At 39.5% G+C, this 24,241-nt stretch overlaps 1 protein-coding gene across 6 annotated transcripts in view; it reads right to left on the bottom strand.

The window, feature by feature from the left end:
* Window positions 1-2,101: 2,101 nt before the first annotated feature.
* The window catches only part of RCOR1 (REST corepressor 1), a 345,293-nt gene continuing 323,153 nt past the window's right edge, over window positions 2,102-24,241 (bottom strand). For 5 of the 6 annotated variants that reach the window (XM_039364835.1, XM_039364837.1, XM_039364836.1 and 2 more), the window contains 5 exons: window positions 12,437-12,649; window positions 11,171-11,248; window positions 10,540-10,597; window positions 7,319-7,548; window positions 2,102-6,011 (listed from right to left, as the gene is read on the bottom strand). In XM_039364835.1, the coding sequence (XP_039220769.1) occupies window positions 5,970-6,011; window positions 7,319-7,548; window positions 10,540-10,597; window positions 11,171-11,248; window positions 12,437-12,649 (621 nt within the window). In that variant the 3' untranslated portion in view covers window positions 2,102-5,969. The remainder of the gene's footprint in view (window positions 6,012-7,318; window positions 7,549-10,539; window positions 10,598-11,170; window positions 11,249-12,436; window positions 12,650-24,241) is intronic. The other variant, XM_039364833.1, reaches the window with a different exon arrangement.

The raw sequence follows: 24,241 nt of genomic DNA on the forward strand, positions 1-24,241 counted from the left end.
AGATATTTGGACCAACCTTCCCAATTACATTTTTGAAACCATGACTCTTCAGGAAAGCATTTCATGATAGGTAACCCTAAGCAACCCTGAATGGTGGTACATCAAACTGATTATAATTCTGTTACAAATGGATTTTATTAATTTTAACACTTAATAAATCATCCAGTATTTTTGGAAAGGATGTAATCTAAAATAGATAAGGAAGGAAGTGAAGTGGGGTGGATTGGAATCTCCAAGGGAAAATCTCTTAAGTTCCAGAAGGTGATATAAACCAGCTATGATCCATTCATTTTAGAAGAAGGAGGCTTTTAAAGATATATACCATAGCATTATATCAGTGCCTTGATCTTAGTTTCATTAATGTCAAGTCAGCAAACATGGAAATAACAGAAAAATTGACTATAGAGAATTTCAGTGGGGAAAATCTTGAACCTGAAAATTGACAATTCAAAGAAAAGAATCCCTGAATTGTTATTTTTTAGTGGCTAAGCAGCTTTATAATTCTAAGAATATTAATCACCACAGGTGTACTAAACAGAAAAAAACAAGCCAAAATGTAAAAGAAAAATATGAAAAATATTATTTACAACAGCATTGTTATAATACCTTAAAAAACCCTCTCCAATGAAAAATGTTTTATCAGTTCAAAGGCTATACAGAATTTTATTATATTTGCAAATGTAACATTATACATCATAAAATATTGGAGAGGGAGGGAGAAGACCCATATCAGCCATAAATGAGAATTTAACAAACTGATAAAACTATATCAGTGTTTCTCAATTTGGTGTCCTCCAAATGTTATGGGACTACAACTCCCAAAATATGTAGTCATGCTGACTGAGAATTTTGAGAATTGAAGTTCCAACAAATCTGGAATACAACAGGTTGCAGGAGGATGGTCTAAATAATGCAATAATATACACACCAATATAAATTTAGATGAGAATATGAATGTAAACATTCATTAACATACAACATGCATAGACATATACTGACCTTCTGTTTCAGAACTGTAGCTTTTGCAGTAATTGTGCTTTACCATCCACAGAGGCATCAATCTAACAGGCACTGTTGATGTATAGTCCCTCTCTTTTGTAAGAATACATGCAGCCAGGGAATTCCTGTACATCCCTCCCACCCCCCCACCCCCATGTAGAAATGAATGCAAGCTATGCAGTCTCAGTGCCCAGCAGATTGTGCCTAGAAGTGCATTGCTTCTAGGGAGTAGAACATCACACAAGATACTAGGTTTCAACTAGCTAGCTTCCATAGTGGAGCTAATAAAATTGAAATTCTGCTCTTCGTTAATAATAGCAACACTTAGCTGTATAACTAGGCACATGTCTTTTCTACATTTTAAAAAATATAGACTTGGGGGAAGGGCTATATCTCTCTTATAACTTCACCCTTTGCTGTTTTAATTAATGTTAAATTCCAAATTTTATAAACCCTTTTATGCAGTGAGCTGTTAATCTAACAAAACGATTGACTCGTATATGGTGTGCAAGAATACAAACATCTTGTTAGAATGATGGAAAGGAGGAGAGAATTTAAATTAAATTGTTTTAGCTAAAAGCTATCTAAAAAGGGGGGAATTGCCAAGATAATAATTTAATATCTTTCTTTAAAAAAAAGTGCAGAGAAAACCTGGGTACTGTTTTACCTCAGAGCAAGAGCCACAGAACAATCAATAGGCTGTGTAGTCATAATTGGCAAGAGGTTCCTTTTACTGCTTCTGCTGAAAGTGAGGAGATATGGGGTAACAGTCACACATGAGCCAATCACACTCAAACAAATGGGTGCAATATCCCACTATCACCATAACTGTTGTTATTAGCAAGAAAGAAGCAGTAAAATTTCACAAAACGTATTTAAAAATCCCTGAAATGTGTATGCAAAAGCCTGTTTGCCTGGATTACCACTGTAACTACTACTGAACATGTATGTACAATATTGCAAGAAGTTCTGAATTATATATGAAATCATATATATTGCTTCCTCCGTTCCCTTCATTCTAGATTACAGACGTTTAATTACTGCATTTCAGTCTAGTTAAAATATAATATTCAAGTAATAAGATATTCTAATGGAGCGGGGATGCAGGGAAAATGAAAAATTTACTGTTGTATTACACAACTACATTTAAAAATTAAATAAAACAAATGTAAAATTCTGGTGCATATACAATACATTGGTTAAGATTTCTAAAACTAGGGTTTTGCTGGTTTTTTTAAAAAAAGAAGTATCACTTTTTTGTGATACTATAGTTATGCACAATAATTTATACCTAGTAAGAAATAAAATTTTCCATCTTCCACAAAATATATATAACTATAACATTCACATTGCTAGTTTAAGAAAACAAAATGTGAGTTTTACATATTATGTAGCAAACTTTGTGGACCCTTCTAAATCAATACATGAAGCCTTGATTAAATAATGCTTGAATAACAAATCTGGTTTGTCCCATACAAAACATCAGATTTTTTTTTAAAAAAACTAAAAGCTAAATAAGTTTTCCCATTTCACAATGGAACATTTACAAGCATAGTTTAGTTACAGGGGAAAAAAATCTACAATATGATAGTAATGAAACAATGAGAAAATATACATAAGTTATCGTCCTCATAGAGGGATTCTGTGTCAATTTCCACAGGGGAATGAGCTAAAACTCAATCTTTTTCTGATCATATTGTTTGGTAAATTCACAGAAGAGAGCAATGCAACATATTAGTATTCAGAGCTAAGCCACATGATTATTAAATTCATCATTTAATTGTACCACTTGAGGCTGGAGCAGTGATTAAATGTTAACAATGTCGTAATGAAAATATGATTTAATTCATTTGTGTTCAAGGAACTAGTTATCTAATGAACTTCTGTCTTGTTCACCTTTGTTCTTGCAAATCCTGGATGGTATACAGGTGAAATTTCTGCTCATGAGAGAGATTTCTGTTCAGTTACTGTGACCTCCTAAGCCCTGTTCTTCCTCCTCATCTCTCATTCTATTCAGGAGGGCCCTGGGACCAGTTTGGAGAAGGAGAAGAAGGAAAAACCACTTCTATAGATTACTTACTATTAGCACCACATTAAAAGGAACCTTTGCTTTATATACATGAGTTTTTCAATAGGATTAAACAGCTTTAGGGTCATTAGAAGAGGTTAGTAATATCATTTCAGAAGAAGGAATGTTATTTATATGTTACAGAAATGAACAGGGATGAAAGAAGTGAACTGTAAATTTGTTTTAAGAAACCTACATATTAATGTAAAAAAAAGTGCAAACATTGTTATTACTTCTTTAAAAGACAGTAATTTAGACTCAGAAATTTGGATTGCTGGTTTTTGGCAAACTGAATATCAATGCAATAGCTCTTCCAGATATACAAAAGTGGGGAATACATCTCATTTTGTTTTGGTTTTAGTATGACCCCTAGGTATAACCATGGTTATTTGTGAACCATGGGTTATGTCTTAGCATGATGTGCTAGCCCAACCATTATAGTTGGCTCAATCCATCTGTGACCAAGGAAATTAAGTAGAATGTGTGCATGCGACAATGTACAAAGATGTGCATAAGCTCTCACATATTTTTGGGTACAAAAATATGGGGAAGCTTATGAACATTTAATTTCCGCTGCAGTCTAAAATGGTACAACCCAACAGCACACACATCACATAAAGCAATTATCATACATTTTAGCTCATAGCTAACAGATTTCAGGCAGTCCACTCCAGCTGCTCTATCTTATTCTACTTTTTTTTGTTAACTAAATATAAAATATTTACATAGATATTTTTCAGATTTTATAAAATTGCACACTGCCTACTATTGTAGCTAGATTTTAAAAAATCATCCCCACCCACCCAAAAGGACTGGATGCTATACCAAGTTTACCTTATAACATAGTTAAAATATGCCAATTCTTTATCAAAACATCTGAAAGTGTTTTAACAAACACTCCGCTTCACCTAAAGAGAATAAATTTGTTTCTTTAACCTGACATCCTCCAGATGATTCCTACATTTCCAAACAGCATAACTAAAGACTAAAATATGCCAAGTTGGAGAAGCATGAACTGGGTATTTAAAATACACAAAATATCCATTTCCCAGAGCTGATAATTTGAATCAGATTTCATAAACATAAAAGCAGTATTACTGGAATTTGGGGGGGGGCATGTGGGTTTTGCCATATGCATCTTAGGGCTTTTCCACTTCTCTGTCCTATATTAGACCAGCTGGTTGACATTCTTTATAAAGGATTTATTCTCTATTGATTCTTAAATTTGTCTATGGCTTCTCCTCTTACAGACAGAGAATTATTTCCTTAGTGGTTATGCCCAGACCAGGCTCACCTATCTTTAACATTTCTGGTATTTTTCTGGCATTTGCTCTGATGTCATTTGCAACCTTTAACTATTAATTGGTAAATAGGTGAGTTAATCTTAGTTGACAAAGGCAAGCCCTAACATAATAAGCTGTGAGTGAAGGAAACATTTTTTTGCAGCTGTTGTTAGACCACTTTCTAGGGGTAAGTTATTTCATACACTGTCTTCAGGAACTCAAAATGTAACTGTAGTTACAAATTCATTTTTATCTGATTTGTGCATTTGAGTTGAGAAGATACCAAAGTCAATGTGGGGGAAAAATATTGCTGCATGCCCAATTAAAATACTAACAACTTTCAATTGTTAGAACTCACTGATTAAAACTCCCAACATCTGTGCATCTTTCAGAAGAACGGACCTCACATGCTGTCAAAGCCAAATGTCTAGAGTCATCTGAGGAGAGCCATGGATTGGATAGAAATGGAATAAAATGTATGACTGGAAGATTACTTGCCAACAAGCATTTTAGGTACTGATACACTCTATTTTGTATTTGTGATTACTGCTACTAAGATCTCATCCAGATCAACAATTAACCATGGAAAGCTAAGATATAGCTTCCACTCACCTTAATAGAACATGAGGTCCCCAATGCAACTGTCTAAAAGCACCTCAAATTAGTACAAGCTGTTGCTTTGTCTTAAACCCCTGGATATCCAAATCAAGTCACTTATTTTGCTACTCCCCTACAGATTAAAATGCAAGTCCACTGAATGGCAAAATATATGCATATATAGAATCAAAGCAAGGTTACACACTGCACATTCCCTTTTGCACTAAATAAAAAGGTTCATTATAATAATAAAAATCACAATATCAGTGAGCATTCTAAGGAGGAGTTGAATATAAGAACAGAATTAGACATAGAAAAAAATCTGTTTTCTATCCTGGAAATCACATCCTTCCTATCATTAATTTCAAATAATCTACTAAACCAACTAGCACAGCTTTCCCCACAGTGTGCCTCCAAGTATTGGGATTACTGGAGGACATCACTTTGGAGAGGATTAATCAGCATAGACACAATACTTTTCTTAACAGAAAACTCACTCATTAAAAAAGAATAAAATAAAAGGTTACCTTATCAGCAATGATTATATCATAAAAATAAGTTTAAATCAAACAAGGGCATATAGAAATGCATACTATTATCTTACTACAGAGTATATTTTAGAAATGCCCCTGCTGTCAGGAGGTAACTTGTGAGCATGACAAGGAGCCAGATTGGCTAATCAAAGTTTACAGAGAGGGATGTAGTTAGTTCAAGAAGTCACTGATGCTTTAAAACTTGATGGTGTTGAAAACGGAGAGCTTGTTCCAGGAGTTGCAGAAATTGGATTGGTGGTTGGTTGGGAAGATTGAGGAGAAAGTTAAGGCAAATACAGAACAGGAACAGAAGTGTTTGCCTATATTTGTGATCTGTCCTCTCTCTTTTTCTCCTTTTTTTTTTTTTTTGGTAATAGCTGCTTGTCCACAGAGTTATGATGCAGATGGCTGTCTGAAGTTTTGCTAATACCTGATATTTCAGATAACATAGTAGTCAAACATAATCTTGTTCTAAGCTACTTGTGTTTTTCATGAAGTGGATGAATATCTGACATCCAAAACCGAAGTAGCCTGGAATAGAAGAAAAGGATGGTAGTGGTAAGCAACATTAAAAAAAAAAATTATGCGCGTGCACATATCCCTTTTATTTCATTTCATTTCTGGTTTAAGAAAGAAGAGTAGACACTGAAAGAAAGGAAAACCCACAGATAGTTATATAGAGCAATGAATTACTAAGTCTCTCCTCAGATTCTATTATTGGAAATCTCAATCAATATTCTAAATCAAATAGAATTCTGAAACACTGAGTTCTATTGTGAGAAGCATAATTTTCAATGAAGCGAGAAAGAGAAAAAAATGTTAGTACAAATGTCAAACTTGTCTCTTTGGCCACAAATTTATACATTTTTGTTTCATCTCCTTCAGATATTTATGGTATTATAAATAATGCCAAAATAAATATTAAAAACTACAAATAATGGTGGTCTAAAACCACACTATGAATACATAGAAAGTATTAGAAAAAAAATCAGGGGAACAAATATGACTGAAAAGGAAGATTTTATAGATTAATACTATTATACACTCTTGAGAGACCCAAAGGTGCTTTTCCAAAACTGGACTTTCTTGTTTTTTCTTTGAAAACATTTCATTCTCATTCAAGAAGTTCTGATAACTGAAGAAACTTCTAGGATGAGAAGCAAAATGTTTTCAAAGAAAAAACAAACAAACCAAGAAATCCAAATGGAAAAGCACATTTGGGACAATCATGACCTGCATGATTGAGAATTTCCATAGATATTCCTTAGAGAGTTCATTTTCCAGCTACAGGCCACCATCATGAAAAGAGGAAATCTTTCCATTTTTTAACTTTCTTTATATTTATTTATATATACATTATGGTGCTTTATTCTATCAAAATAAAATTCTGTCTTCAGTGGGTATTGGAGAAGGAGTGATACAGGGATGAGAACGCTCCAAGTTGTAAAAGAAAAAAAAAAAAACCTTGAGAATATGAAACCAAACTAAACTGTATTCAGCAATGAAAATTTATACAGCAACTACATCCAACATAGGTTTCCAAATGCAGTTACAACGTTAAATTCAATTATGTGGAACATTTTTGTCAAATATTATGGCTTCCTCTGTCAAAACATTATTACTGATCACATCAGACCCTCCTAATTTCACTGTCTACATTTGTGAACATTCCAACTTCACTGACAGTTAAGGGATGATATCCATTTCCAAACAGCATGGTTATATAGTAGACTTATCCAAAAGCTAACCAAAGAGTTGATGCTACCAAAAACTATAATCCAGTTTTGGAAAATAAATGCATATTGCTCTCAAATAATAATAAAAAACCCTACTACTACCTCATCTTCTTCTTCAGATACTTTAATAGTATTATCCGGAGATTTGACGGGTTTCTGTGTACTGGTTCCATTTGTCTCGGCCTTCCCATGCTCAGCTTCCCACTCCTGTAGGACTTCGTCTATGTTAAAACGCCGCCGATAATTTACGAAAAAGTTTTTCACTTGCACCACAGACTTGTTTCCAATTACATCAGAGATTGCTTGAAAATCACGACCATATTTCCTGATTGCTACAAAAGAAAACATTTCTATCAGTACCATTTCTGAAGCTCAGAGGACAATGTATATAATCTTCAAACTAATACTACAAATTCCTAATACTAAGGAATCCTGTTCAGAGTAGCATGCATTTTCACAACGTGCAGGGAGCTAGGTTAGATTGTGTGGCCTAAGATCATCCAATAGACATGGCTGTAAGAATTTAGCCTAGATCCCCTTGTGACCTTGAATGGGATGTCAGAATAAAATTTGATCAGTGCATATTTGCATCAACAGTACTGCAAAAAATGCATGCTGGAGATGCTGTAGGGAATTTATTGACAGAGCAAATGAACCTCATTGAGATGGAATAGGTATACTATTTATAGTTTCAAAGTCAACAACTAAATTTAAGGGATACATCAAGAGTCACACTATTTCTAAACCAATTACAGGTTTATAGAAGAGTGGTAAATCTTGGCTTTCTTAAGTTTTTGCTTCAATGTGGTTATTTAGTTATTATTTTATTTATTTTATTTATTAAATATGTCCACCAATCTCATGCAAGACAATTCTAGGCAGTGTACAATAAAATCAACAATTTACACTTACAGTATCATAAAACCGATTAAACCAATTATATTAGTTACTAAAACTATATGTTTGAAAATATTTGATATTTTGTATGGCCAAATATAAATTCAGCTATATTTCCTTTTAATTTTTCTTATCCCATACTTTCAGACTTTTTCTCCTTATTAATTCTTTCTTCTTTTGTGTATTTTGCTTGTCACTGCTTCTTCCAAAGAGTAAATACTCTGATAATTATAAATTAATTTAAGGCCATCCAATTCAAAAGTCTAGCTGGTGAACAATGTTAAAAACAAATTAAAATCCAGCAACAATCTTTTAAAAGTGAAGCAATCTTGAAAACTTGATATACCATCAAACATCAAGAGTACTGTGAAAGATTTCACCATTGGTTAGCCCAGTATATATAATATGCTATCTAGTATGCTGTTCTCATGATGAAAAACATCATATTGAGGCAATTAATGTTAATTGCTCATTGTTTTAAAAAAAAGTCAGCAAGAAAACTAAACTCTGTAATCTGTGTAATTATTTTCCATTTTTAATCTGTTTGATACATTTTTTTATTCCATCTACATGAGTATGTTCACGTTCTTGGTTTAAATATTTCAAAATCATTTTAAAAAGAAACAAAAAATTAACAGCACAAGTAACTATCCTATTCCTAAAATATTTAATTGGTTAACGCAGGGTTGCTTTCTCAAATTTGGGCGTACAATGATCCCCTGAAATTAATGAATTTGTGTAAGCCTCAATAATAACATTATTAAATAGTATGATTATCAATATCAATACTTGCTGGTTGGAAGAATTGATTTCTACAATTGTGTGTGATCATTTAGGTGGCTAATATACCTCTTACTCCAGAAGTTGCTAATTTCCTTTTGGTAACTTGTGAACAAAATCCAAATGGCACCACTGCATTTCTTCAATGGCAGAGTCCTCTGGTCTTGATGATGTCCTCAACTTTCCTAGACTGCCTTAATACTAGCGGTATCATCCCTCAATCAGATGTGTTGCTGTACTTGAATCTACTGAGGCAAAATTCCATCTACTTGCAGATTTGTTGCCAGCCACTATTGTAGGAAGGAGAGCACTGTTTCAACTTATCACTGGGGCATTCACATTTCTCAGGTAGGAGAAACAGGGCTCTCAGAAGGGACAACCTGCCTCCAGAAGTTGTGAATGCGCCAACACTGGAAGTTTTTAAGAAGAGACTGAACAGCCATTTGTCTGAAATGGTATAAGGCAGTGGTGGCAAACCTATGGCACGGGTGCCAGAGGCGGCACTCAGAGCCCTCTTTGTGGGCACGCACGCCGTTGCCCCAGTCCTAGACCTTCAGCTGGGTTTTATAAAACCTTTTCACTTTAGGCCTCCGCCGCCATGTACAAAAAAAAAAAAAAAAAAAAAAAAGGTTCAATCAGTCAATTTCAACTTCTTGCGGGAAAAAAAAAAGATCTTGCAAAGTTGGAATTGATTGATTGAACTTTTTAGTCCCACCCAGTCTGCTGTTACCACCACAGCCACACCCACTCAATGGGCCACACCCATCCGGCACCCAACGATGCATAAGTGGGTTTTGGGTTGCAGTTTGGGCACTCAGGCTCCTAAAAGGTTTGCCATCACTGGTATAGGGTTTCCTGCTTGAGCAGGGGGCTGGACTAGAAGACCTCCAAGGTCCCTTCCAACTTTATATTATTATTATTATTATTATTATTATTATTATTATTATTATTGGAATCACATATGGATATAAAAACAGCATCACTGGCTACAGAACAGAAATTAAGTTTCAAAAGACTTGCCACCTCTACCTGAACAAGCCAGTTATAACCCTTCTCAAATATGCTCAGTCTCCCGGGCATACACGTTTGATAAATAAATAAATAAATGCTAATGACTGATCCCACAGGAACTCCAAGCCATATTTCTATGTTAATAAATATGCTTCCACAACCTGACAAAAGCAGAAACAAGGACCTCCTCTTGTAAGCACACCCTTCTAAGTATGCCCGCAGTGGCTGAAATTGAGCACAGTTTGCATACAGTGCAAGTGCATATAGAAAGAAACTATTCCTATGTTTAAAATATGCACACTGAATGTACACATACCATGAAGAGTACAAGACATGAATAAGGCTACCATGTCCAGTCAAACTCCACCCATTCAAGCAACAATCATGACTTGGAATATGAGGAACTGGGTTGGTCATCAGCTGGCATATGGGAAACTGTCACTGCAAAAATGAATGAGTCTGACCACCCTAGAGTAAATGCAGTTCAGTTATCAAATGTTAGCATTGACCCTAAGACATGAGTCAAAAGCAGAATTTGGGGAATTATTTCACTGGCCAATGAGGAAATGCTCCATCAGAAATCAAGACACAGGGTCATCTTCCCTACAGATAGGAATATATTTGCAATGCCATACCTTGTACTGCAAGAAGCTGTTCATCTGTGGTCCAGCGTGCATTAAATTTCAATGTTACCTAAGCATCATGAAACATAAAGAGAATAATTTACTTAGATAACAGATGTGCTTTTAAACCTCAGCTCCCAAACTGTATACAAATGAAACAGTAAATACATTGCTTGAGCAGTCATTTGCTAAATAAAGACTTCATTATTCTTCTCAGTATGTTTTTTTAAAAAACCTCTTTTCAAGTGAAATTATAGAGGTAGTTCATTATTTAGTTAATAACATTTAATTTATAACAGCAGAAGGAAAAAAGGGGATAAAAGGAACAGTCAACGATTTTAGTACAAGGTTAGCTGTAAGAGTCCATGCAAGGGTTCACTTTGTCAACAAAGTCAAAATTTAAGGGCACTTGGACTGTGGCTTTTGGTATCTTCCTGACTGTGAACTGTGCACTTCTTCTCATCCTAACTTCTATACTGGAGCTGGAAAGGAACTGGGATAATTCCCCAGATTGAAGGACCTCTGCCAGCCCAATATGATTATAGGGATAAATGGCAAATTTGATCAGCTTAAGTGAGGTGCTCTTCTATAAACTTTAGAAAAGAGGGGGGGGACATAATTTCTCTTTAGCACATATGCTTACCTCTGATAACCTATATTGCTCTATTCCCCCTTCAAGTTTCTCTTTCAGAGAGCTGTTTGTTTGTTTGATATTTTGAATCTGAAAAGAAAGGTCCTCTTTCAGTATGGATAATATACAAAGTTTGAGTAAAATTTGATCCAATCTCAAAAATTCTCTAAAACATTATCTATTCCCCCCACCAATCATTTAAACAAGAGCCCCCATTCTTCCATGAACTACAGTTCCCTCCCCAACTAAGATTGGCCTCTTGTCCTTTTTTCCCCTCCCCCTCAAATATCCAATAACTCAGTAGCTGGGAAGCAATAATGGGAAATAGGCTCTTTCATTCTTAGCCTCTTTGGGGACTTTCTAATGTTGATACTTGTAAAAAACAAGATACTAAGTTGGATGGTTCCCAACAGAACCCTTACATTTTTTAAACGATCATGTTCCTATTGCTTACCTATGTCTTTCTTTTCAATACCAAGGCATTTAAAAAACAACAATTCTAATTCACCCTCTGAACTGCAGCCACTCATTATTTTTATTTTGTGAAGATGCCTAAGGAGGTGGTTTTTTTCCAATGTCTGATTATAATAAAAGCTATCTATCTACCTGCCAGTGGAACATATGACACTGGTGATACTGTAGGTTGAAGCTGTGTTTTGCAATCCACCGTTTTCCATTTAAATGTCTTTTAAAATTAAAATAATCTTTTAAAATGTCAAGTAGAAGAGACAATGTGGTAAATGTAAAAGGAACTGATCATTGCTGGATGTGGTTAAGTGGATACCCATGGGACCAAACAATGACCTGTGCAGTAATCTTCTAACCAACAGAGGAAATAGAAGAATAAAAGCTAGCTGCATAGAAGTGGGTAAGGCAGAGGAAATATATTCTAATATTTTATGCTTGAATGTGTAAAATTAGAATTTAGATGGAAATCAATAAAATAATTGACTATTGATATAAAAGTTCTCAGAAACCAGAAAGTCCAAAGTATGGAGAAACATGGAAACTGATTTATGGAAATCCGTAATGACTCCTGAGTAAGATGCAGGAAGTTGGCAATTCATCTTGCTGCACTGTAAATAGAAAGCCAAGTTGAAATAATTCTCCTCTAAAATGTACTGCAACTGACAGCTTGTTAATCAGGTCTCATCCTGATGCAAAACATCTCACCCAAGCTATAAATCCTCCCAGGGAGCTGTGAAGTTGAGATTGTTTAAAATATGTATCAGATGATTAAAAAGAAGCCTCGCTCTGTTGCCAGGAGAAAACACATACCTGTCGCTTGATGGAGACGAGCTCCATATCCAGTTGCCTGAGCAAAGTGGTGGCAGCGGTTGCGTTGGCAGACACAGCTTCCACGTCTTCCTGAGAGAGAAACATTCCTTTGGGAGGTTTCCTCTTGGCCCTGTTCTTAGCAGCCTGGGTACTGTGCTTTTCTTTCTTTACCTGAGGAATTGTTTCCACGGGAGGAATCTGCAAAGGAGAGATCTACCATATATAAGCCTGATGACTCAACCACAAGCTATCCACAACTACTGCCACTTCCAAATACACCCGAAGCCTGAGATATATAGTCATAAGTGTACTCTTTTTCTAAGATCCTGTATTACGAAAGCCAAGTACCAAATGGATATACTGTCTTGCTTCACCTTTATACTAAACCAGCACACCTCCCTATCCTAAGTGGATAGAGTCAGCATTTTCAGAATTTAATGGGTAACATAGGCATGTAATTTTAATCTTCCCAGAACACAGAAGCCATATGTTCCTGAATATGAGCTCTTGAAGCTTTAGGGCATCCATTTTGCCCCTCAAAATCCTTCAAAAAGGTCAGCTTGCAAAGTAGTCCAATCCAAAGGCATCATAGCATCATTCTTCTGGCTTGCCACAGACCAAAAATCTTTGAAAATCATGTAAGACTCTCTGCACATTGAACTGTGGGACAGTTTGTTGGTGTTGCCCAAGTACTTTTCTGCTAAAGTAACAACAGCACTGGAAGGATACAGACACAAGAGCACAAAATGCACCCATATTTTTTAAATGAAGTAAGATGAAGTCTGCTAAGTATCTTCCTTAAGTTCTATTACTAAATAGGGAAGGTAAATCACTAAGCCAAAACTACACATAATACGATGGCTCCAACATACATGAGAAACGCTCTTTTACCAAAGACTACCATCCTTATTCCCCATCTGGAGAAAAGGACTCAATAGCCCCATCTAGGGCTAGAGTGACAACATCCACCACATGTTCCAGGCATGCCACTGAAAGCCAACCAAAGCACTCTTTCCAAGCTCAGGCCATCAGCACCTCAGTTTAATAGTGTATCAGAAATAAAAGAAGATATCTCAGTTGAGCACGGGAATGGTTGAATTAGAAAAAAAAAACTAAAAATGATGTTAGATATGCAATTTCGTGTGTGTCAGCCAGAGGGGAAGAAAAAGAAACTAATTTAAGACAAAACATGAAGGGTCAGATGATTGCAGGCTAATCCTTAAAGCTCATTCCTTTTTATATGCAGCACAGCAAAATTGACGGATAAAGATTTTTGCATGACTATGAAATCTGCCCTAGAAAAAGGTCTTTTGGGGACAAGTATGAAACATAAAGAATGAATCTGAGACACTGTTTTAGATTCCTGCAAAGGGACACTTGGATCTGCCTGCCATTCCACTAGCAGTGTAATTTTTAAAATTTCTTCTGAATCTTTTGATAACACTAAGGACATGTCTGCAGAATGAATGTGAAAAGACCCTTAAAATGCTCCCTGTTAAGGGAAAGCCATAATTGCCTCTGCCTTTCTTCAAATGAAAACAGCAAAGCATATAGGAATCAAACAACAACTACGGAGCCTTCCTACTCCAAGGAAAGCAACCTCCAGCCTCAACAGGAAATTGTATATACAGAAGTCCCAGAAGATTCTGCCTCTTCCAATAAGGAAGGGAGGCACATGAACCTCACCTTAGTTTGACAAGTCCATTCTACCTAAAAAGTCATGGTGCCTCAGAGGCCTGCTTGCTTCCCTCTGTCTGCTTCCATGTCTGCTCAGTGATAACCATGTTTTATTACAGTGGGCACCTTGAAGGAATACTAGTCACTTTTAATCATCCTGTGATCTTAAATCAGTGACTTAAATCAGGTTTCAAACTTGAGGCTGGTCTTTGGTTTGAAAACAAACTTGATCTAGCATTAATTAGGATTTTGCTAGTTTGAGCATCAAGTGCTGAAGATAGAATGCTCAGTAATGGGCTGGGCATACATGAGAAAGGCATTCAGAGAAGGGCTGGCCAGAAACAGGAAAAGAAACACTTCCCAAGACAGTTTCCCTCAACCAGAGTTAAAATATTAATTAGGCTCCTTGTCTTCCTTAGACATGATCCTATGCCCACACTGATTCACTGAAGCATATTCAAAGCCACATGCAGCATTAGTACAGTGGTTCTCAACCTGTGGGTCGGGACCCCATTTGGGGTCGAACGACCATTTCACGGGGGTCGCCAAACAACACAGTCCGCCATTTTTTCCCACTTTTCCTTAGCTGTGCTACTCCCTTTTATTCTATTGGCTTTTGAAAGCCAATAGAATAGACTCTCTTGAATAGAGTCTAATTCTATTGGCTTTCAAAAGCCAATAGGAATTGTCCAGGCTGTCTCTGCCCTGCTGAACCCGCCAAAAGTCCCATTCTGCAAACGGTGCTGCACCAGTTGAGTAGTCTTCGACTTATGACCGGTTGGGGGGTTGCGGCATTAAAAAGGTTGAGAACCACTGATCTAGTACTTATGTTGAAAAACTGACTTCACATATTGCACTAAGCTGTAATATATGGGTTTATCTGGTTTAAGTTTAGCATGTTAACTTTGTAACTGCAGTTTATTCAAGACACTACAGTATATGTACATACTGTACACTTGTCCAAGCAGTCTCTGAGAATCGGATCTAACTGAATGGAAGGAAAAAATAATGTAATATGCAAAACAAACAATGCATGGGGGGGGGGAATACATGGCTTTATAAGGACATTTATGTTTTCCCTATAAAAAGATCCCAGATTCCTCCCTGGCATTTCCCAGCAAAGGCCTAGCAAAAAAAAAATTAGCTACTATTTGCAGAAAGTAACTTAATCTATATAGATCAATTACATGAAAGGGATTAAGGGCAGTTTTATATATTACTGTGTTTTTAATACTGCTGCACTGAAACATCAAAAATCCATAACACCTCTCACCAGCTTACAAGTGATAAGAGTTCATCACTCTATAGCAGGGCTTTTCAATCTTTTCACCCATTGTACCACTTTTAGGATATGGCGATATCCGAGTACCACCAGTCGCCTAGCAAGGTATCAAAAAACTTGCATGACCAAAAAAAAAAGTGATAAAGTACAGGTAGTCCTCGGCTTACAACAGTTCGCTTAGTGACTGTTCAAAGTTAAAATGGCACTGAAAAATGGGCCCCCCAAGGCACAGCCAAGCAAGACAGCGCCCGGCGGCGCTCTTCCTCCTGTCCGAGGTTTTCATTGTTGTGAGCATTTCTGTTGAGGATTGGCAGCGGGGGTGGGGTGGGGGGTGTTTGGTTTTCATTCCCCCCCCGTCTGCTGGGTGGTTGCAGCAGGGTTTGGTCAATTCACATGACCCTGGGACACTGTGACCGTCATAAATATGAATCAGCTGCCAAGCATCCAAATATAAATCATAAGACCCTGGAGATGCTGCAACATTCCAGCTGATCGGCGCTTCTTCTGGGTTCAGCAGAAGTGCCAGGATCACCGCCGAGCTCCAGCTGGAGCTGGTGCTGATCCTGGCGCTTCCGCTTAGACCTGACAACCCTGCAGCTCCAGCCATCTCTTGCTCAGGTTTGTGCGCTGCTACCACCAAATCAGTATTCCCCTCCCCCACTACCACTTTTCTAGGATGGTCGCGTACCGCCTGCCAGGTGCCAATGTACCACAGATGGTACCCGTACCACTGGTTGAAAAGCCCTGCTCTATAGCACAGGTGTCAAACTCAATCATGCTATGTGATGTATTGTGACGTATCATGACATGTTTTGCATTTGCGGAGCTGGGGTGGGCGTGGCCTGTGTGTGGTGCATCTGGCCCATGGGCCGCCAGTTTGACTCCCCTGCTCTATAATATGGAATAAATTAAATTGCAGTTTTAGCTTCTAAGCTATTGAACAGACTCCTAGTTCTTAGCTGTCACATTTCAGCACAAAGATCGGTGGTCACTATTCATGTTTTCAACTTTTCTGTAAATTTGAAAATTTAGAAAAACACTGTGTTTTTTTTTTTGACACCACAAACAATCAATGGCTGGCAGATGCAATCCAACTTTGCAGGCATCTGGCAATATGTTTTTGACAGAAACATGCCACTAGAGATGATTTGAAAAGATATTTCTCATTACTTACTATAAATGGAAAATGGCAAAAACATAGCAAATCATGGTCATATGACCATAGAACGAGGCAACCGCTTGTAAATAGCAATAGTGCTTAGACTTATATACTGTTTCACAGAGCTTTACAGCCCTCTCGAAGCAATTTACAATCAGTAACTGCGAGCTGGTTGACAAAATGCCCAAAATACAATCATGAGGCTACAACGGTGGTGATGGTGGTATGCAACAGTCAAAACTTCAAGGATGGGTTATACATAGCTTTTTTGAAGTCTGTTAGAACTTCAAATGGTCATGAATCAAACATCTTTAAGTGAGAACCATCTATGCTGTTCCTGAGTAACTTATCTTAAAAAAATCTACTTAGATCCATGTTTCCTTATTATGTTTATGTAGGAAAGTAGACTTACTTTTTCTCCAGTGTGCAAATATTGAAATGTTAATTTTTATCTTAAGCTATAGTGAGATACACAAATTAAAAAATTATTAGAATGGAAGAAGATTATAATTTAAGAAAACTGTGATGTGAACACTGAAAGTAAATTTTTTTAAAATATCCCCTATTACAGTGATGGCAAACCTTTTAGAGACCAAGTGCCCAACCATCCCCGCCCCCCACACTATCCCCGCCCCGCGTCCACCCACCGCCTCCATGGCCTGCCACAGATCGCCCAGGTGGCCCAGAAGCACCATGGTGGCCACGCCCTCTGCCCGCAACCCGCAGCATCATCTGCACGTGATGGGGCCCGAGGGTGGAGTCTTGTCTCCGTTGCCCAGCTGCCATGTCCTTAGCTGTGCTATTCCACATGGGGCAGCTCTCCTCCAGGGGGGCTGCTGGTGAGGGGGCCATGGGAGGAGGCGGGGCTGGAGCAACGGCGCTCGTGCCCAGAGAGAGGGCTCTGAGTGCCACATCTGGCACGCATGCCATAGGTTCGCCACCACTGCCCTATTATCATAATAATATTTAATACTGTTTAACTGAACAATAAAGTTATGAATTCTGCAGGTGAGAAAAAACTTAGCCATGCTACTTCTAGAAAAATATGACAGTGAAGGAAAAATATGTACATCTTACAGATTTAATGTTTTGGGATAATTTTGGATAATCAACTATATCATCTACAAGATTATAGAACTGTAGACCAGTTAGCTTTGTCTTAACAATTTTTCCAGGAAAGATTGCTTGTTGCTTTTAATTGCAATAAGCAATCTGCAAAATAAAAGTAGATGGTGGAATAAAAGTGGATGGTGCCTAATTCTTTCCCATACATAAACCCATCACTTCTTGAAAGCACAAGTGGGAAAATCAATAGGTCATCCTTCTACTTCAAATTATGTCATCATTGGACACATAAGCAAGCCTGCACACATTACTTGCATAAAAGAGATATTACAAATGTTTTCGTAAGTATTTGGGATAAAAGAAATATAGGCAAAATGAAGAGTTTAAAGATTCCTAATCTGGGGTTTTGAACTGAAAATCTTATATCTGCAGTGAGAAAACAGTCTTTAGCAATGCTAGCTAAGGAACTATGATGACTGAAGTCAAAAGTCATTGTTCTTCTCTATTCCGCATTTTTCAGACTGTGCCTAAAACATTGCAACTGGTTCGCAGTACCAGAAATTAGGATGAACTCTGAGAAATTGAAGCCTATCCAGAAAGAAACCAAGTCAAAGAAGGGCTGGTGGCGAGGGATTCATGGAGGCACTGAATATAATAGGATTTCTTAAGGGATATAATATAGAAGAGGTGAAGTACTGTTCATAATTGTTGCAGAAGACCAAAGAATTATGAGGAAGTAGATCTCAGTTGGACATCAGGAAAACATTTCTAATAATAAACATAGAGTGCTTTGGGAAGAGGCAGGAACTTTTATACTGCAAGGATTTAAACACGTTAGATAGCCATCTGTCAGTAATGTACAGCAGTTGATTCCTGCAGTGAATGGGGAGAGGGACTAAATAATGTTCAAGGCCGCCTTTCTTGCTACATCCCACACATTTGAAGGGTACAGGGTTGGGAAGGTTGTAGGAGTGTGTGAAAAACAAGGAAGTGTAAGTCAACATATGTTATACTATCTGGAAAGCGGACAAACTCAAATATTACAACCATCTGTTTGCTTTTGGAAAACACAGCAGATACAAATTAACTTTGACTTTCCCTACGCATGGCTACGTCCACTGTTCTGAACAACATTGCAGGAAATCAAAGGCAAATCAAAGCTTATGGGGATAAGGCAGAACCAAAGCCTGCATTTGTCTTTTTTATAGTAATGTTATTAAAAATTATAATTAAAAAGATTAAAAACTACTACCAAGAAAAACAAAATAAAAATAGAAAGTGCAGAAAATAAAAATAAAAGACAGAAAAAATAAAGTAATGACTTTTCTTTTCATAACAACAATTGTGTGTTATTTTTACACACAACTCAATACAGTGAACATATCCAACATACCATAAGGTGGGTTACCTGAAGTGAGTGACTTGCCCTAAGTCACCAAACTGGCTTTCATATCTCATGTCTTACCTATATATACATCCTTAAAGCTTTCTCATTCAATTCTGATCAGCAAAAGTCCGTTAAAGATTACCAGAAATAACATGCTTATTTTAACCGTGATCAAATAAACTAACTTCTTCCCTTTACTTTTATCTTTAATCCTTTCAAATAATATTCTAGTACTTGATTTCCTTTCATTTTTTCTTTGTTCCTTTTCTCAAAATTCTTTAAAGTTTTAACATGTCTCCCAATATAAGAAAGTTATCCAAGTCACTCTTCTGATATGTTATTTCAATATTCCCTTTTAATTATTAAAACATCAGCCAGTTTCTTTTTGATGACATTATCTTTTTCTATATTGTTCTCATACCCTGTCATTTTTAAATCCATTTTCAGATCGGTCTGTTTTTTTAAAAAACACAGTAAAGAGGCAAACACACTAAAAATTAACTTCTGGGTTTGTTTTCAAAAATATCCTTCAATATGTCCAATGCTAAAACATTTTGTTCCATTTAAGCATTCTTCTCCTTTAATTGTAATAATTAGTTCCTTCTGATTCCCTCTAGAGTCCAACCTTCCCATCCTATCATTTTTTAAAAAAGAGAATTCAAACAAAACCATTTCCCATGGGAAGGATTCTTATAATTAATTCCAATTTTATTTCAAATCCATCTGGATTGTTGTCTTTTGTAACTTTCCAAAATCAAAATCACCCTTTTGCTCTTTATTCCCAAAGAATAAAAAATTAAGTCCTTAAACTTGTATTTAAAACTTTTTTCACTAAGATTGAAAGAAACTCACCCAGTGCTGTAATACCCATCAATCCAAAGATTCCTAATAGCTGCAAAGCAGTTACCATTTTAAAAAGTGACTAGAAAAGAAGTATGCAACCCAATGTCCTTTTAAAGGTACCAATAATGTCTTGTGCAAAAGGGGCGTTGACTTACCTGAACGCCTTTTCTCAGCAGGATGATGTAGAGTCCAATGAATGGATGGGTTCTATGACAGCCTTCCTGCCCGGCAGACTGGGTAAAAAACTTTGGCCACACCCCTTCCTCTGGGCGTGACCCCAGTTTTGACTTAGGCGAGAAACTTTGTTGGAATCAATATTGCAGCTCTTTATTACCTACCTGCCTAGACCTAACCCCTGGGTGGGCTTGGACTCTACATCATCCTGCTGAGAAAAGGCGTTCAGGTAAGTCAACGCCCCTTCTCCAGCAGGATGGCTGTAGAGTCCAATGGATGGGACATACCAAAGCCCTCATGTCCCCCTGGGAGGGAAGTCTAGGCTACCGAATTCTGAGCAGATACGACTTGCTGTAGCACTCTTCTACCAAAGGCAGCATCTGATGCGGCCAGGGAGTCTAAACGGTAATGCCGGATGAAGACAGACGGTGAAGACCACTTCGCTGCCTTACAAATTTCTTCTACCGGCGCTTGTGTTAGCCACACCGCCGAAGTGGCTGCGCTCCGTGTTGAGTGGGCAGTCACATGTGGGGGTGCTGGTAGTTCCTGCGAGACGTAGGCCTGGGCTATGCATGCTCTGATCCACCTACCTATGGTGGAAGAAGACACCTTCTTTCCCATAGATGATGGTTGAAAGGAAACAAATAATGCTTCTGTCTTGCGGAATGTCAACGTGCGTTTCACGTAGAAACACAGCGCTCTACGCACGTCCAGCTTGTGCCATCTATGCTCTAGCCTGTGTTTGGGTTTTGGGCAGAAATCGGGAAGAATCACTTCCTGAGATCTGTGAAAGATGCTGTTTACCTTCGGAATGAAGGCCGGGTCTGGCCTAAGGACGACCCTGTCCTTGAAGAAGGTACACAGATCCTTCCTTACTGATAGTGCCGCTAGTTCTGACATTCTTCTTGCTGAAGTGATTGCCACGAGGAAGGCCACCTTCAGCGATAGGTGGTGAAGAGAACATGAATCAAGGGGCTCAAATGGTGCTGATGTCAAGGCTAGAAGGACTTTAGGCAGGTCCCAAGACGGGTACCTGTGAATGACGGGGGGCTTTGTGTTGGACGCCTCCTTTAAAAAGGCGCTAATCGCTGGCTGTTGCGCTAGGGATGTCAAGTTGTCGCAAGAGAGAACAGTTGAGAGGGCCGATATCTGTCTGCAAATAGTGTTGACTGACAGGCCCTTGTTAAGACCCTCCAGGAGGTAATCTAGAATATTGGGGATGGATACTGTAGCTGGATCTAGGCGCACAGAAGCGCACCACCTACAAAAGCCTTTCCATGTAGCATCGTAAATCCTGTTCGTGGACGCTCGTCGTGAAGCTTGTATGATCGATATCACCCCTTCCGAGTAAGCTTGCTTGGCTAAACTTTGCCACTCAAATGCCAAGCGGCTAGTTGTAGCCACTGGGGGTCTGGGTGCACAAACTTGCCCTGGCTGAGAGTTACTCTGTCCGGGGGAATCCTCCACGGGGGTGATATCGAAAGGTCCACGAGGTCGGCAAACCACGGGCGCCGTGGCCAATGCGGGGCAATGCAGACTATCTCTGTGCCTTCCCGGATCAGCTTGCGTATGGTCGCCGGTATTAAGGGCAACGGTGGGAAGGCGTACAGGAGATGCGCCGGCCACCGACACCTGAGAGCATCCGTTCCCTCCGACCCCGAAGACGGGAATCTGGAGAAGAACCTGGGGAGTTGTGTGTTCTTGTGGTTGGCAAATAGGTCCAGGTGCGGTTGCCCGAATCTCCGGGAGATCTCCTCGAACAGAGCCGGATCCAGGCGCCATTCCGCCTGATCCACCTTGGCTCTGCTCAGGCAGTCTGCCTGGGTGTTTGCCTCCCCCGAGATGTGTTCTGCCTTGATAGAACTCACGTTGGTTTCTGCCCACCGAGCCAGAGCTAACGCCTCCTTCATTAGTTCCGCTGATCGCGTTCCCCCGTCCTTGTTTACATGGGCCTTGGCTGCTACATTGTCCGTTAACACGAGGACGTGCCTCCCTGTTACTAGATGTGAGAAATGGCGTAGGGCCAGGTGGATGGCCCGGAGCTCTAGCCAATTGATGCTGTGTGAGAGGTCCTTCTGGTCCCACTGGCCCTGTGCTATCTGGGTTCCCAAGTGGGCTCCCCATCCGAACTGGCTCGCATCTGTCGTGAGCGTGACCCTGTTCGGCTCTTTGAATATGCTCCCCTTGAGTATCTTGGGAGATATCCACCATTTCAGAGATCTCATCACCTGTGCTGGTACCAAGACCTTCCTGTTGGAGGTGCTGAGATTCCTCCTCTGGTAGGGTAGGAGGAACCACTGCAACTCTCTCGAGTGGAGTCTTGCCCATGGTATAATGCCCATGCAAGATATCATCTTTCCCAGGAGTTTCGAGAGCTGTATCAAGGGCACTCTCCTGATTCTCTGAATTTGTTGAATTAGCCTGGATATGCTGATTCGTCGATCCTGGGAAAGGTATACCCTGCACTGTGACGAGTCTATTACTGCGCCTAGGTGTTGCAGTCTCCTTGAGGGAGTGAGATGACTTTTGGCCAAATTGACCGAGAATCCATGCCCCTGCAGGGCTCGGATTGTGGTCTTGAGATCTATCCTTGCTTGTTCCTGAGATCTGGACTGGATCAAGATGTCGTCCAGATAGAACTGTAGTCAGTCTGAGATGGGCCGCTATTACAGCTAGAATCTTGGTAAATACCCTTGGCGCTGAGGATAGTCCGAAGGGTAGGGCCCTGTATTGGTAATGTCGGCCCGCGTAGGTGAATCTGAGGAATTTCCGGTAGCTGGGATGAATGGGGATGTGTAGGTACGCCTCTGTTAGGTCTATTGAGGATAGTAGATCCTCTTCCCTGACGCTGGCTAGGATGGATTTCAAGGAGTGCATCTTGAACCTCCTGTATTTTATGTAATAATTCAGGCCCTTCAGGTCCAATATTGCTCTCCATCCTCCTGACGGCTTCGGGATAACGAAGAGGATGGAATAAAATCCTCTTCCTTCCTCTCCCCTTGGTACCCTCTCTATGGCTTGAATTGACAGGAGGTGAGCTATGGCCAAAGTTAGCAACCTTGCCTTGTGTACCTTTCTGGAGATGGGACATCTGATGAACCGGCTTGGTGGGGGAGAACAGAAGTCTAAGGTCAGGCCATGCCTGATCGTTTCCAAGACCCAGGAGTCAGTAGTGGTCTGCTCCCAGACCTCGATGAAATTTCCTAACCGACCCCCAATGGGAGTGTCCTGTTTGGCGTCACTTGGTGCGCTTAAAGGATCTGCCTCCCGATCCCCTATATGGGCGTCTGGACTGGAACTGGCCTCTGGCTCCTGTGTTTTGGCGATCCTGGGGTCGATCCTGTCTCGGACAGAAGGATCGCGAGCCTCTGGGCCAGTCCCAGGATTGCCCTGACCGAAAGGGCTGCCTCCATTCCCAGGGGCTTCCTGGGTGGGAGTCCTGTCTCTGGAAGTCTTGACTGCTTCTCCTATCAAACTTCTTTGATGGGTGTACTAATATTTTCCTCTTGTCTCTGCCTTCACTGACATGTGGGTCCAGTATGGACCCAAATAGGAATGCCCCGCTGTATTTGGACGTCGAGAGACGCCACTTGGACCTCAGGTCTGTCTTCCAATTTTTGAGCCACAGTAGTCTACGCGAGGCTACTGTGGCCGCAATGGATCTTGCCGCGTACTTCGTTGCGTACAGCGAAGCGTCAGCCGTGAACTGAGAGGCCGCGAGGAGCTTGGCCAATGTCTGGTGTACTCTGACCTGATCTGGAGGCACCGTGCTTTGCAGCTCCCTCAGCCACATAATGCAGGCCCTCGCGAAGAATGATGATGAGGTGGCTGCTTTGGCCGCCCAGGCTGCAGCCATGTGGGAGCGACGGAGGGAGTGTTCAAATTTCTTTTCTTCCGGTTTCAAGGCTTCCGCCATGTCTCCTGGAATCGCGGAGGTAGAAAATAATGAGATCAAGGGGTTATCTACCATAGGAACCTCTAACATGTTCGAGAATGAGGGAGAAAGGTTGAACAGCTTTCTTTCCACGCTATTGGGCGCCGGTGGGCTTGCCAGTGAGGACCATTGTTCCTCTACCGTGGTCATGAAGACCTCCGGACATGGAATGTACTTATCCTGTGAGACCTTCTTGGCAAATAGAGGATTGGCCTCCTTGCTTGTAGAGGGCATCTCCTCCTGTACTGAAGTTAGGCTGACTGTGGAGACTGCCTTTATCAGGA

This window comes from Crotalus tigris, unplaced genomic scaffold, assembly GCF_016545835.1.
Source record: "Crotalus tigris isolate CLP2741 ecotype Arizona unplaced genomic scaffold, ASM1654583v1 scf7180000019856.1557650, whole genome shotgun sequence".
NCBI classification, from domain to species: Eukaryota; Metazoa; Chordata; class Lepidosauria; order Squamata; family Viperidae; genus Crotalus; species Crotalus tigris.